Below are 13,813 nucleotides of genomic sequence, written 5' to 3' on the forward strand. Positions count from 1 at the left end.
ATGCTTTCTGGTCCCTCAAGATGCATAGGATCCCTCAGTTACCAACTAGCTCATGGGCAATAACTATGTATTTTTTCTTCTCCTGATGGACATGGCAGAGTTGGCTCAAATGGGAACCTGCAAATGTTGATGGAGACAGCAAGGCAGAAGTGGTCAGCTCTAGAGCTAGGGGATGCTATGCAAATCTGATGAGCCTTTTGCCTCTGATGGGAGGAATGAGTTGCCTTTAGCTCTTGCCTTTGACCCCTGCTCAGCCACATAGAGGGGAGGTCTGGGCTTCCACCTGCATGGTGGGGGTGTTTATGAGTTACAAAAGAGCTGGGATCAGGGTTGAGAATGAGAAGAGCATGGGGTTTAGGTGGGATTGGTGGAGGTCACCTCTAAAAGGATACTTACATGGGTTAAGTGGGAAGTTCCAGAATGCATCAAGTACCCTGCAACATTTGGAGAGAGCTCAGCCTAAGGACCTGGTCACTATATCATAGGAGCCTCCCCTCCCTACAACCTTAGAGTATAGGAACTCCAGACTGTTCCATCTCCATGTAGATGTCTTCCTTGGCTAGTCCTACACTGTGGGGAATCAGCCTAGGGACTGAGTTGCTATCATAACCCCAGTTTGATGGCTCCCTCTGTCTCTAGAGTGTGGGTGAAAACAGAGCAGGGGTGTTTGGCCTAGGGGCTGGACTCTCCAGGGCTGCCATCAGTGCACTACCCCCTCCCTGTGCTGCATACCTTGCCCACAGCTGAGCAGCTGGGAGGCTATTTATAAAGGCGAGTGAGATCAGCGGCAGAAGCTATAAATGCACTGGCCACGGCTGGGCCCCACAGGAACAGCGGTTCAGTGCACCAGAGCTTTGGGCTGCGACACCAGGATGAGTGCCAATGCTGGTGGTAGTGGTAGTGTGGATTGTGGCGGCAGCAGCAGCAGGTATGACCAGGCTGGGGAGACTGGGGTCCCCTGCTCCTTGTGAGCTCACTGTCTGCATCCTCCCTCTTCACCCACAGCTCTCAGACTTCCTGTGGGCCTGAGTCCTCAGGCTCTGAATTAACTCCAGCCACGTCAGCACCTCGTTTGCTGCAGGGACTCCTGGGCTCTGATGATGAGGAACAGGAAGACCCTAAGGACTACTGCAAGGGTAAGGCCTGGCCCTGGCTGCATGTGGCCAGCCAGATTGCCACAGCAAGGGCTCAGGACAGCTTGAGTAAAAACTTGCCAAGACTAGGCCCACGTGAGACAGATGACCAGGAGGACATTGATATTGAGGTATAGGGGAGAGAGATAAACTACTCTGATCTATTGACTCCCTTCTGCAGGTGGTTACTACCCAGTGAAGATCGGTGATTTGTTCAATGGGCGGTACCATGTGGTACGAAAGCTAGGCTGGGGCCATTTCTCTACAGTCTGGCTCTGCTGGGATATTCAGTGAGTGGCTGGGATCTGCCTGTGGGTTTGGTTAAGGCCACCACCGTGAGACCATGTGACTCTGGCAAGGTCTGGCAGCCTATGAGGGTCTCCATATTACAGGCGCAAGCGCTTTGTGGCCTTGAAAGTGGTGAAGAGTGCAGGACATTACACAGAGACAGCCGTGGATGAGATCAAGCTCCTGAAATGTGTAAGGCGCCTCCCCTACTGCTCCCAGCCCCTTGAACTACCTTGAGCCTGGCAATGTGGGTGCAGGGCCTGCTGGGGCTCTACAGAGTGGGGCGGGGCTCCTAGAGGGGACAGGCTCCAGCTCACTCTGCCAAGTAAAAGGACCTGGAGAGCAGAGGCCCGAAAGAGGCAGCTGGCTTTCTTCAAGTGGGCCCCAGCTGGACTGGGAAAGGGGGAATAAGAAGTGCTTCAGGGGATATGAGCAGAGCAGTGTTGAGGAGGTTGGAGTCATCTGTGGCTCCTTGCCTTTTGTTCCAGGTCAGGGACAGTGACCCTAGTGATCCCAAAAGAGAGACCATTGTTCAACTTATCGACGACTTCAGGATCTCAGGAGTTAATGGAGTCCGTATCCTTTGCAGAATGAGCAATATGGCAGTCAAAGATCCACACTGCATCATGGGATTTAGCCCTTGCAGGAAGAGCCTATAAAACAAGTTCATCCCTTTGGGCACTTGTGTTTCTGAGTAGGGGGAACACAGGTAATTAGGTTGACAGTGATTATCTGTGACTATCAGATAATCTGTGATTATCTGCTCAGTGACTCCCAAATATAAAAGGCTACTTTTGAGGCCTACTTGGGCAGAAGAGTAAAGCTGGAGTGAGATGTCTGTAGGATGACAAGAGGTACCATCCCAACTGGCACATCCGTGACAGTGATAGAAACATTCTAAATAATAAACTGGGACAGTGGTGGCCACCAAGATGGTCAAGGGAAAGCCCTACTTCCCTGACCTCTGCATTTCTGGAGCCTAAGTGCTCCTTCATGATGGAGGGTAGGTAAGTTTGTGCCTTAGCTGTGTGTTGCTGACTGCCCTTCACTCCAGGTCCAGATGTATGCATGGTGCTAGAGGTCCTGGGACACCAGCTCCTCAAGTGGATCATCAAATCCAACTACCAGGGTCTGCCTGTACCCTGTGTCAAGAGCATTGTTAGACAGGTAGGTGCTGTCCCTACACTGCTCAGGTTGGCTAGGCATGGATGCTGATATTCAGCTGTAGCTTTTGCCAGGTGCTGCATGGTCTGGACTACCTTCATACTAAGTGCAAGATCATCCATACAGACATCAAGCCTGAGAACATCTTACTGTGTGTTGGAGATGCTTACATCAGGCACCTGGCTGCTGAAGCCACAGAGTGGCAGCAGTCAGGGGCCCAGCCCCCATCCCGTTCCACAGGTACAAAGAACATGTGTGGGGACTGATACCACAACTCTGGACCTCAATCTCTACCTGAATTATTGTTCTTTTTTCTCTCCCTACCTCTCACACCCAGTCAGCACTGCCCCCCAGGAGGTCTTGGTAAGTTGTGGTACCCCCTCTTTCCCTATCTCCTCTTCCAATCCAAGCTAGATGAGGCCATGTCCTCGGAGCTTGGATCCTCAGCCACACTTGTTCTACCTTTTGAACTTCTAAAAAGCTGAGTACCTGAGAAGAGAGTGATTAGACAGAGTGGGTCATGTGCTCCAAGCTGCCTCTAGTGACCAATAAGCCTACTACCACCTCAATGGAAGGATACTGTGATACCCCACATGGCTACTTCAGGCAGCTTCATCTAGGTCTAGGAGTAGACAAGGAACAGTGTAGAGCAGGCCCACCAGGTTCTCCCCAAACCACAAAGTAGTAGGGGGATAGGAGGAGAGGCAGAGAAATGGACCAGGGGTTGGGAATAAGGGTGAGACAGAAGGTAGTATCCATATTCTGATACCCATGGGAGTTACTTCTGGGGTTCAGGGCTGGACAAGGAAGCATGGGGGGATGACCCTGACTCTGGCAGCAGATTGGCAAGCTGTCCAAAAACAAGAGGAAGAAGATGAGGCGCAAAAGGAAGCAACAGAAGCGGCTGCTAGAGGAACGGCTGAGGGACTTGCAGAGACTGGAGGCTATGGAGGCCACTGTACAAGTTGAGGGTGAGGGGTCAGGAAGGGCACTGGGCTACTAAGCCTGCATGTGGACTGCAGGCTTCTACTCATGCGCCCTTCTGCTCCTTTTCCCCAGACTCCAGCTCAAGACTAGAACGGGGCAGCGGTTCCACCTCTTCTTCAGGCTGCCACCCAGAGGGCACCAAGGCTGGCCCCTCTCCAGCCTCTTCTTCCCCTGTTCCTGGGGGGGAACGAAGCCTTAGTCCCAGCTCACAGACATCAGGTTTCTCAGGGTCCCTGTTCTCCACGGCTTCCTGCTCCATCCTCTCAGGTTCATCTAATCAGCGTGAGACTGGAGGTCTTCTGTCTCCTAGCAGTAAGTATGGGGTACAGTGGGTAGTAGATAAGACCATAAAGAGCAGGGCCAGATCAGTCTCTCTTCTTCCTCTTTCCTCAGCACCGTTTGGTGCTTCCAATCTCCTAGTGAACCCCCTGGAGCCCCAAAATGCAGACAAGATCAAGATCAAGATTGCAGACCTTGGCAACGCCTGCTGGGTGGTATGCTGAACACCCTGGGATGAGAGGGTGCTTGGTCTTGGGGAGCCCTACCCTAGGTCTGTCTCCTTTAATATAACTAAGAGCTGCTTCTTGCTGCTCTCTCCAAGCATCAGAGTTCTGCCAGGCCAGAACTGTGCCCATGGCAATGGTCAGGGGCCACTAGAAAAGGGCTATCCTTAGGTCACCTAGACAAAGTCCCTCCTGGGACATCTGAGGAACTCAGAATCAGAAAGAATCAGAGTTCCATGGAGCTAAGGTTCATGGACCAAAAGCAGGAGTGGGCTGTGGGGGCAGGCTAGCCTGGGACTAGATTGCTTTTCCTAAGGGGGCTCCCTTTTCCTCCAGCACAAGCACTTCACTGAGGATATTCAGACTCGGCAGTACAGGGCCGTGGAGGTGCTGATTGGTGCTGAGTATGGGCCCCCAGCTGACATCTGGAGCACAGCATGCATGGTATGCTAGTTTAGCTGCCTCCATGCCTAGGATCAGACACCTGCCACAGCCTCACTTCTCCCCTCCTTTCCAGGCTTTTGAGCTGGCCACTGGTGACTACCTATTTGAGCCCCACTCTGGAGAAGACTACAGTCGTGATGAGGGTAGGGGAAGTATGCCCTGGCTTGGCTTCAGGACCTCCAGCTACCCTACCCCAACTCCAAACTTTCTCTTTGCCTACAGACCACATTGCTCATATCGTGGAACTTTTAGGAGACATCCCTCCAGCTTTTGCTCTCTCAGGCCGATATTCACGGGAGTTCTTCAACCGTAGAGGTGGGGATTAAGTTGGCTTAGGTCACAGGGGCTAAGAAAGCAGAGGGAAGGTCAAGGACCTTGATTCTGAAAGAACAATAGGTGCCTGTTGAGGGTACAACTACAGGTACCAGACTATCTGGGGACAATGGCTAACGTTGCTCACCCTCTAGGAGAGCTGCGGCACATCCACAACCTCAAGCACTGGGGCCTATATGAGGTACTCATGGAGAAGTACGAGTGGCCCCTGGAGCAGGCCACACAGTTCAGTGCCTTCCTGTTGCCCATGATGGAGTACATCCCTGAGAAGCGGGCCAGTGCTGCCGACTGCCTCCAGCATCCCTGGCTTAATCCATAGGTTTTGCTGCAGCTGTGGACAGTAGAGGCTATGCTAGCTCTTGGTGCCTTGAAGGAAAGTAGGCAACTTCTTCCACCTTGTGGGAGCTGTTCTTCCATCCTGCTGGGTGCTCACCCCCCATGGCAGGATGATGCTGGGGCAAGGCCCATATCTCAACCTGTCTACTTGTGATCCTTCTAGATGCTCCTGAATGGTGAAAACTGCCTGTTTGTTTCTTAATAAAGTGGGAACCGAAATGCCAGTGTCTTGGAGTAAGGGAAGAACAGGGCCAAGTTCTGTGACAGAAGTGGCTTTATTCTGGAGCCTGTCCCCCAAGCTAGCTGGAGTGCTAAAGTGAGAAGGGAGTCCTACAGACAGGCTGAACAAAACTGTAGGGATAGCTAAGCCTCCACAGCCCGTCCATTAATGATGCGGATGTGACGAATGATGTCCTGGATGGCTTGGGATGTGGTGCCCTGGCCTCCAATGTCTGGGGTATGCATCTGTAGGAAAACAAGAAGCTTGGACACATCAGGCCAACATCTGCCATAACCCCACAGTTTCCTATAGTTGGAAAGGCAAAGAACTAGCACCAGGAGGCCAATAGTTCTAGATTAGACCCAGAAACCTTACCCTATCTGACACCACCCTACAGGTGTGACTTTACAGGTCACAGCCAGTGTTAGTCACTGCCTAAAGCATAAAGGGTTGGTCAGACCAGTACAACATGGGGTAGATGAGGGGAGACTAAAGGTGGGACAAGGAGGGGATAAGAAGAGCCTTACATTTTCATTGTCCATGGATGCTAAGACAGCTTTGCGGATGGAAGTGGCATAGGAGTGGAGCCTAAAGGATGAAGAGAACAAACTTTTGATTCTCAGTGCTTAGGGGCTAGTCAGAGGACTCATGATCAGACATGAGCAACCCACTTACTTGAGGTGGTCTAGCATCATGCAACTTGCTAGCAGTGTGGCAGTTGGGTTAGCAATGTTCTTATTGGCAATACTCTTGCCTGTGTTCCTTGTAGCCTGGTAAAGAGAAGAAGGAAGTAGTTGGGAAAATATAAGAATGCAGGGTAGATGATTCTACTCATGTACCATATCCAATAGAGGCCCATCCCAGACACAGCAAATGAAGGCATATTAGGGCTTCACGGAAATGCTCATGGGTCTGGGTTTCCTTTAGAAAACTTTAGCCTTTTAGCAGTACCAATGGCTGCACAACGCTGTAGTATACCAACTGACACAAGGCCACTATAAGAGCAAGACAGCAGAGTTGTGTCTGGCTACTCACTGTCTCAAATACTGCATACACATGGCCATAGTTGGCCCCAGCCACAAGGCCTGGGCCTCCAACTAGCCCTGCACAGACGTTGTTGACAATGTTACCATAGAGATTAGGCATCACCATGACATCAAACTGCTGAGGCCGGGATACCAGCTGTGGGAAAAGAAAGAAGTGAGCTGAGTTGAAGAAGCCATGAGAACCAAGGGTGAGCAAAAGGCTATGGAGCCAGCTGGGCTAATTACCTGCATTGTTGTGTTGTCTACAATCATGCTATCAAAGGTGATCTGAGGGTAGTGGGCTGCTACTTCCCTACAGCACTGGAGGAAGAGTCCATCACCCAGTTTCCTAGATGATGGGGGATATAAGACACCAGCTTAACCTCTCACTACAGTCAGCTGGAGAGTCAGGGTATACAGAGACTCATAGAACCCTAAGGACTAGCTTGTAACCTGTTCTCCAGATAGAAAAACAAGCATAATCCCATCTACCTCCCCTCCCCTATGAATGCAGTGTAGTAAGACAAAGAGCCTCAGGAATAACGGGACATAGCCCTGTGTGTGGCCCTTCTAGCTGCCTTGGAACTGCTCAAAGTAGACAGGAGAGTATAGAGTAAACATACATGATGTTGGCCTTGTGCACAGCCGTCACTTTCTTACGCCCACTCTCCTGGGCCAGCTTGAAAGCATATTCAGCAATGCGCAGGGACTTGGCTTTGGTGATAATCTTCAAACTCTCCACCACTCCTGCTACGCTCTGAGAAGAGGCCAGGGGATGAAAGGCTTGATGGGAGTACTACAGGATGCAGCCTAATTACTAAGTATATCTGGCTTTTCCAGCCCTTTGAGTGGCAGTACCTTACCTTGATTCTGAAGTTCTCTCCTCAACTCTGACCCTGGCCATAATCATTGCCACCTACTCAAGAGGGTCAAGTAGCTTTGCCTACCTCATGCTCCAGGCTGCTGTACTCGCCTTCTGTGTTTTCCCGTACAATGAGGATGTCTATGTCCTTGTGTCGGGTCACCACTCCTGGCAGGCTCTTACAGTGGATGACGTTGGCATAGAGATCTAGGCTGGTGCTGGGAGAGTGACCGGAAAAAAAAAATCAAAACAGACCCAACTAGCAACTAACCAGGGTCATGAATGCCAGAATATCCCACCCTAGCCTTCACCAAGCCACCAGTCTATGTACATGGCTCTCACCGAAGGATGTTGTTTCTGGATTTGTGGGATGGTGGCAGGTTATGATTTGTTTCGATGTTGCCTACAGGACAAAAGCAAACAAGACAGGCAACTTAGAGAAGAACCCTCTGGGCTCAGCTCTGTTGACATATCCCGCTATGTGGAAATGTTCACCAAAGGTTGATCCAACTGGAGAAGAACATTTTCAGAAGCAAAATAGTTCATTGAACTCTAGGATGTAACTGCCATAGTGAGCAACTCTGATCTTTTGAAGAAAAACTATGGGTTGAAGCAGATTCTAACAGAGGCATGGTGAAGTGAAGGAAGAGGTGGGAGGAAGCCACTGAGCAAGCTTATACAGGCTACCGAGATAAAAGAGCCATGCTATTAACAGGCCCACAAAAGCCTCTACCCAGATGCCAAGAACAAGAGTCATCAAGAATCAGAAAATCCATGAAATTGGAGCCATGGGGACCCACAAAAGGAATCATGTATAGCATCCCAACCTGGCCCCTGAGCTTACCCTTCAGGGCCACACGGTTCCGGCGGATGGCCATGATGGCATTGCGGATGTCCTCCTCATCAGCGTTGGAGCTTACATGCACCTCTTCAAAGTCCACTGGCACACATGCATGCCTGCAGTAGAGTCAGGCTAAAGATGCTAGCCTAGGGCCTTCCACAACCCCTCCTGAAATCTATACCAATTTTTCCCCTGCTGCTTCCCACCTTGATCTGGCTCCAGCTAAGAGGGAACTGGGCCTACCCATACCAAACAAGAGGGTCACAAAGTTCTGGGGGGCTTCCAGCTGGGCCTGGGATACAATCTTCCCTGGGAGAGAAGGCAAGGTCCAGCCCCTCCATACCTGAAGACAGACTTAACATGCAACATGAGCTCTGGGCCGATGCCATCCCCTGGGATCATAGTCACTGTATGCCGCCCACCATACTTAGCAGATGGAGGCTGGAAGAAGGGAGAGGGTGAAGGTAAACCTTGGATACCCCAATGTGCACTCTGGCTTGAGTCAGTTCCCTTTTTCCCGCCAGCACCAATCCACAGGTCAGCCAAGGCAGAATTGCTGTCCTGGGGCTCCTTATCAGCATCCACCACCTCCTCAATCCCACCTGGATTTGGGTTAACCCCAAAGCAACTAAGAGCCCCTCAAATCTAATACAGAGAATACTCACAATTGTTTGTTGCTAGAGGGAAGACAGAAAGGAAGAAGACATGGATGAGCCAAGGTTAGAGGAACAAGGCTGTGACTAAGGAACTGGGATCTTTTTTTCTCTGGGGACGCTGTCTAACACAACTCAAAGAAAGGGAAGGTGTGAGTGACCTCTGGAGACCATGCCTTGGAGGGAAGGACAGGAAGGCCAGGGAGCAAAGACACACAAGGCATGTGTGCATGGGCACATGTATACCTAATACACATAGTCTCATACACACGCATTATATTCACACACACAAACACACACACTTGTGCACACATGGAAATATATGACCACAGCTCTCCCCCACATGTATGTGTTCATATACAAGCACACATCCAAGGCAGGTACTTACTGAGGAAATGCTCCTTCGGGAGGCCACATGGGCAGCCAGAACCTGTCAAAGAGAACCCAGATGACAATGTTAGCTGTTCAGTTCCAAAAGTCAAATTGGCAAGAGCTACCCTAGCTCTTAGCAAAGAGAAACTGATACCGGTAAACAGCAGTTCACAATGTGTCTAGGACATTCCAAAGCCCCTTTTATTAACAATTGTCCCACAGGAACACCAGATAAAGTTGCCTCAACACTTTACTATCCTTGTGGGTCAATATAATAAAAACTGTATGAGGTAGGCACAGAAGTTTTAATTCCAGCACCCAGGAGGCAGAGGTAAATAGATCTCTGAGTTCAAGGCCTTGGTCTTCATAGTGAGTTCTAGGCCAATCACAGTGACAGAATGAGGCCTTGTCTCTAAAACCAGAACTGTATGTCCGCATCCCCACTTTTGTATTGGCTTCTGATTCTCTTTTGGCCTGTTGTTGTTGTTGTTATATGTATAAGCAGAAAGACTGGCAAACTTGACATATTGCAAAAGACACAAGGCATGTGTGCATGGGCACATGTATACCTAATACACATAGTTTCATACACACGCATTATATTCACACACACAAACACACACACTTGTGCACACATGGAAATATCTCAGCAAGCCACAAACTCTGAGGGATAATTTCATGTCTTTCCTTATTACAAAGCCAATACACAGTCGGTATAGTAAATGCAAAATGGAAAGGTAAGGAAGAAATAGACACTGCCCTGAGGTAAGCACTGTCACCTCTAGGGAATGGTCCTTCAGAACAGAAATAAAAATCAAATATAGAGAAAAATACAGCCATTTCTGGAAGACCGCTGACAGGTATTTTCACAAGGGACTGTAAGCTGCTTTGTGGTGTAGCTTGGATGATTGGTAAATGTCCCCAATCTCATGAGTGGGAAGCAGCTATGTTTGGCCATGCTGGTGACACTCTGACAGTTTCAGAGAAAACGCTGTTTGGGCCAGATGGACCAGGTGCTAAGAAGTGACCCACTGTCCTGTAGGGAGAGGCTATGTCCTCAGCTCCACAGGAAAGGTTTCCTCCCCTCCCTGCTGTGACCCACTCACTTAGGAATACCTGAAGAAGTAGTAGCATGGTACAGCCAAGTTCTTCCTTGTAACTTGAGGATTCTTTGCCACTCATCCATCAGACAGTAGCATAATATTCTATCCAATAGCTGAGACACTGTAGCCATTTTCTAGGGTCATGCATTCTTTCAGAAAGACCAGAAGGCTCAGGTAGAATCTGACCGTTCCTCTCTGGGTTCCCCTGGCCCACAGTTACAAGATGCTCAGTTACCTAGGCACTAACAATGCAGGAATGCCACTCAATAGCCCAAGCTAAGAGGTAGGAAGGTTGACCACTAGGATCAAGCCCTAAGGGTTCCTCACCATATATGCAGCCACTACTTGTTTTCTTTCTAGTAATTGCCAATATCAGATTCATCTTGTCTGTAAGGTCTCCATGCCTTCCTTGAGAAGGTAGCATACATTTCCTCTCTTCCTAGGAGTCTCCCTAGACTGCTAAGTCCTACTTACACCCTACCCCTACTCCTCTAAGAGACATCACTCTACCTGATTATCACCTCCTTGCTCTCGTCCTAGCCTATGAGAATAGAGCACATGTTTGTTTCACCCTCTACTGTCACTCCAAGATCTAGCACAGCACCTGGTCCAGAGCTGGAACCACAAGGTACATTTTCTAGGTGAATAAGCACATCAGAAAATGAAGAAACAGATGGAGACCAAGGATATCTGAGACCAAATCCACCATCTGCTAATCTAGAAATGGCTTTGGATCTACATAAAAAAAATCCATGAAACAGAAGCAAGGCATGGCAGCACATATCTGTAGTCCTTGTACCTAGAAGGTAGAGGCAGGAGGATCAGAAATTCAAGACCATCCTCATATACAAAGAAATCTTAAGGTCAGTCTGAACTACATGAAACTTTGCTTTGAAAAACAAAAGTGGGGGGATTAGTCAATCCATAGAATGGAGACAACAACTTCATTCGTCTGCTGAAAAAAACTAACCAAAAGGAGGTATTCAAGCTGTTCACAAGCTCCAGCAGGATGGAGATGAGCTAAAGTATACCACCCTTCACTCTACCAGCCTCTTAGTCAGAGTTCAAAACTAGCATCCTTGGGAGATGCAAGGATGACCCCTGTAACTCCCAGTAGTTAATTCCTCCTGAACTTTAGCTGTGGCGATGATCCAGCCTTCTAAGAGCCTGCACCAGGTGTGGCTCAAAATCTGTGCAACCCATTCACAGATGGCAACATCATGGCTAGGGCTGAATCTATCCCTTAACTGCCTCCTATGCCAAATGTTACAGTGGGCATTGTCCCAGTCCTAGAAAATGTCCCAACCACAGGCCCCTGATCTTGCTATATACAGATATGGATAGTTTCTTTTAGGGGGTTACAAAGCTCTCCCTCTTGAGTCCAATTGTCCAATCAAAGAAGCCCAGTATGAGGCAGGCTGAGGAGAACACAAGTCTTTCTGCTCAGTCATCATCCTTAGCTAGTCTGCAGAAAGACAAAGGTCCAGGGTGGTTCAATCTCCTGCTGACGGACTCCCATACTTGATGTTTTCCTAAGGCTTCTTCCTTTGTCATGTTTGTGTTTGGTCAATTACCAATAATGATAGCATGATTTCTCAGGGGGTGTCAACCAGCAGGACTCAAGACCTTGAGTTCTCTATACGGGTTCCTATACCCAGGACAATCAGTCTCAGGGCAAAGCCCTGCCTGGCTACCAATCATTTCACTGCTAGTCCCATTCCAACAAAGACACACAAACATTCAGGAGGAAAGGTCTTCATTAAGAGTTTACAGAAACCTAGCTTCTGGAGTCATCAGGGCCTCTAGTAATCCTCTATATGCTGCTGGTCTTTCCTCAACAATGTGGAAGAAGCCATAGCACACATGTGTGACAATCAGAAGATGATTCTGTGGGGTCCTTTTTCTCCTTGCATTTTATAAGAATTCCAAGGATCAGACTTGGTATCTGAGGCAGAGGCAGGTGGATTTCTGAGTTCGAGGCCAGCCTGGTCTACAGAGTGAGTTCCAGGACAGCCAAGACTGCACAGAGAAACCCTGTCTCAAAAAAACCAAAAAAAAAAAAAACAAAAAACAAAAAACAAAAAACAAAAAAACAAAAAAAAAACCTTGGTATCCAAGCTTGGAGGCAGGTGCCTTTACCCACTCAGCCATCTGGCTGAACCAGAAGTCCCTATTTTAAATAGGATTTCATATAGCATATGTAGCTCCCTTCCCCAGACAACAGAGGAGAAATGTGGTAAGCAGAAGAGACTGCAGGCAAAAAAACAAACAAAAAACAAAAACAAAACAAACCCAAACAAACAAAAAACAAACAAACAAACAAAAACATGGCATTCTGAAAGGTCAGAGTTAGCAAATGTTTTGAGAACACAAAGTCCTCTCTCCTCACTGGAACCCAGAGAGAGAAGAGAGCTGGCCTAATGCCATATTCTGGGTTAGTGGAAGAGCAAGGCCTGAAGGTCATAGCTCGTATTCTCCAGAGCTAGTTGTTGGTTTTCTGGTGCTAAACAGTGCTACCCAGGAGCTAACCCAGATAACCAAGACTCCAAAGAAAGAACCAGGAAAGCAAAGCCCTAGAGGCTTCCAGTCTTAGAACCCTGGTTCACTCTCATTACAGGGGCTTGGGCTTGTTTGTTGGTCTTTTAGCTAGAATCAAGTATCAAGGTGCTTGGGAGGCAGAAGATCTGGAGGGATCAAGAATTATTGATAGCCAGATGGTGGCGGTGCACACCTTTAATTAATCCCATAACTTGGGAAGCAGAGGCAGGAGGATTTCTGAGTTCAAGGACAGCCTGATCTACAGTGTGAGTTCCAGGCCACAGAGAGAAACCGCGTGTTCGACGAGACAGAGAGAAACCGGGGGAGTGGGCGCAGGGACACAGAGAGAGAGACACACACACAGAGGTACTGGTGAAGTCTGATTTTCCACCTCCACAAGGACAATGCAGTCTAAGAGAGGGAAAACCAAGGAGGAACTGAGTCCAGAAACCGGTCTAGATGGTACATGCAAGGTGGGCCAGGACACGTGGCCTCTTCAAAAGGGCTTCCACAAGGACACTACGGAAGGGACACCTAGCTACTGAGGTCTACCTTCCCAACCCTTCCGGAGGAAGGCAAAGAGGAGACAGATCAAAGTCAATTTCGGCCAACCTCCTCACTGACAGCAGAAGCAACCAGTGAACCCCAGAGTGCAGCCCTCTCCCCGCCCCTCCTAAGGCTCGCACAGCCAATCGAATTTCGTGTTTGCTCAAAGAGCCGTTACCCGACTCCGGGTCTTAATTGGGTGTTAAGTCCCTCGGTAAGCGCTGCAACTGTCCCACCGTCCATTCACCACTCACCTCCCAAGGACGGCAGAGGAGAGCTGGCTTGAGCATTGCCTTTGCAGCACCGCCAGCAGCTATCGCCACCTTCAGCGCCATGATGAAAAGTGAGGACCTCTACAGGTCAAAACATTAAGCACCGTTCTCGCGACAGTCGGGCACGGCGAGAAATCCGGGGTACTGGTTGAGAAACGACTAGCACTACGCACGCGCACGGTCACACTGGTTC

At 49.2% G+C, this 13,813-nt stretch overlaps 2 protein-coding genes across 6 annotated transcripts; one reads left to right on the plus strand and one right to left on the minus strand.

The window, feature by feature from the left end:
- The first annotated feature begins 831 nt into the window (after positions 1-831).
- Positions 832-5,452, plus strand: Srpk3 (SRSF protein kinase 3). 4 transcript variants are annotated; one of them, XM_029533973.1, is made up of 15 exons: positions 832-928; positions 1,006-1,136; positions 1,315-1,423; positions 1,526-1,613; positions 1,910-1,997; positions 2,482-2,588; positions 2,660-2,825; positions 2,923-2,948; positions 3,424-3,556; positions 3,645-3,884; positions 3,993-4,066; positions 4,412-4,519; positions 4,593-4,662; positions 4,742-4,834; positions 4,987-5,452. In XM_029533973.1, the coding sequence occupies exons 1-15, from the start codon at positions 873-875 to the stop codon at positions 5,169-5,171; spliced, it is 1,674 nt and encodes a 557-aa protein (XP_029389833.1). In that variant the 5' UTR covers positions 832-872; the 3' UTR covers positions 5,172-5,452. The 4 variants fall into 4 exon arrangements, with proteins under 4 accessions (XP_029389833.1, XP_021044305.1, XP_021044306.1 ...); XM_021188646.2 differs by having other exon boundaries at positions 3,966-4,066; positions 4,987-5,449; XM_021188647.2 differs by having other exon boundaries at positions 3,427-3,556; positions 3,966-4,066; positions 4,987-5,402.
- Idh3g (isocitrate dehydrogenase (NAD(+)) 3 gamma) lies at positions 5,445-13,790 on the minus strand. Of its 2 annotated transcripts, XM_021188649.2 has the most exons (13): positions 13,603-13,790; positions 9,178-9,219; positions 8,802-8,813; positions 8,480-8,577; positions 8,140-8,252; positions 7,638-7,698; positions 7,381-7,513; positions 7,057-7,190; positions 6,680-6,782; positions 6,444-6,590; positions 6,084-6,178; positions 5,936-5,996; positions 5,445-5,653 (listed from the first exon to the last, which is right to left on the minus strand). In XM_021188649.2, exons 1-13 carry the CDS (start codon positions 13,681-13,683, stop codon positions 5,552-5,554), a joined length of 1,182 nt encoding a protein of 393 aa, XP_021044308.1. In that variant the 5' UTR covers positions 13,684-13,790; the 3' UTR covers positions 5,445-5,551. The 2 variants fall into 2 exon arrangements, with proteins under 2 accessions (XP_021044308.1, XP_021044309.1); XM_021188650.2 differs by lacking the exon at positions 8,802-8,813.
- Positions 13,791-13,813: the final 23 nt, after the last annotated feature.

This window comes from Mus pahari, chromosome X (genome assembly GCF_900095145.1).
Source record: "Mus pahari chromosome X, PAHARI_EIJ_v1.1, whole genome shotgun sequence".
NCBI lineage: Eukaryota > Metazoa > Chordata > Mammalia > Rodentia > Muridae > Mus > Mus pahari.

Coding starts and splice junctions, on each gene's coding strand:
- Srpk3 (XM_021188646.2), top strand. CDS start 873: ATGAGTGCCAATGCTGGTGGTAGTGGTAGTGTGGATTGTGGCGGCAGC. Junction 1,614..1,909: donor AGATCAAGCTCCTGAAATGT/GTAAGGCGCCTC, acceptor CTTTTGTTCCAG/GTCAGGGACAGTGACCCTAG. Junction 3,885..3,965: donor AGGTCTTCTGTCTCCTAGCA/GTAAGTATGGGG, acceptor CTCTTTCCTCAG/CACCGTTTGGTGCTTCCAAT.
- Idh3g (XM_021188649.2), bottom strand. CDS start 13,683: ATGGCGCTGAAGGTGGCGATAGCTGCTGGCGGTGCTGCAAAGGCAATG. Junction 6,179..6,443: donor TGTATGCAGTATTTGAGACA/GTGAGTAGCCAG, acceptor TCTCTTTACCAG/GCTACAAGGAACACAGGCAA. Junction 5,997..6,083: donor ATGATGCTAGACCACCTCAA/GTAAGTGGGTTG, acceptor TTCATCCTTTAG/GCTCCACTCCTATGCCACTT.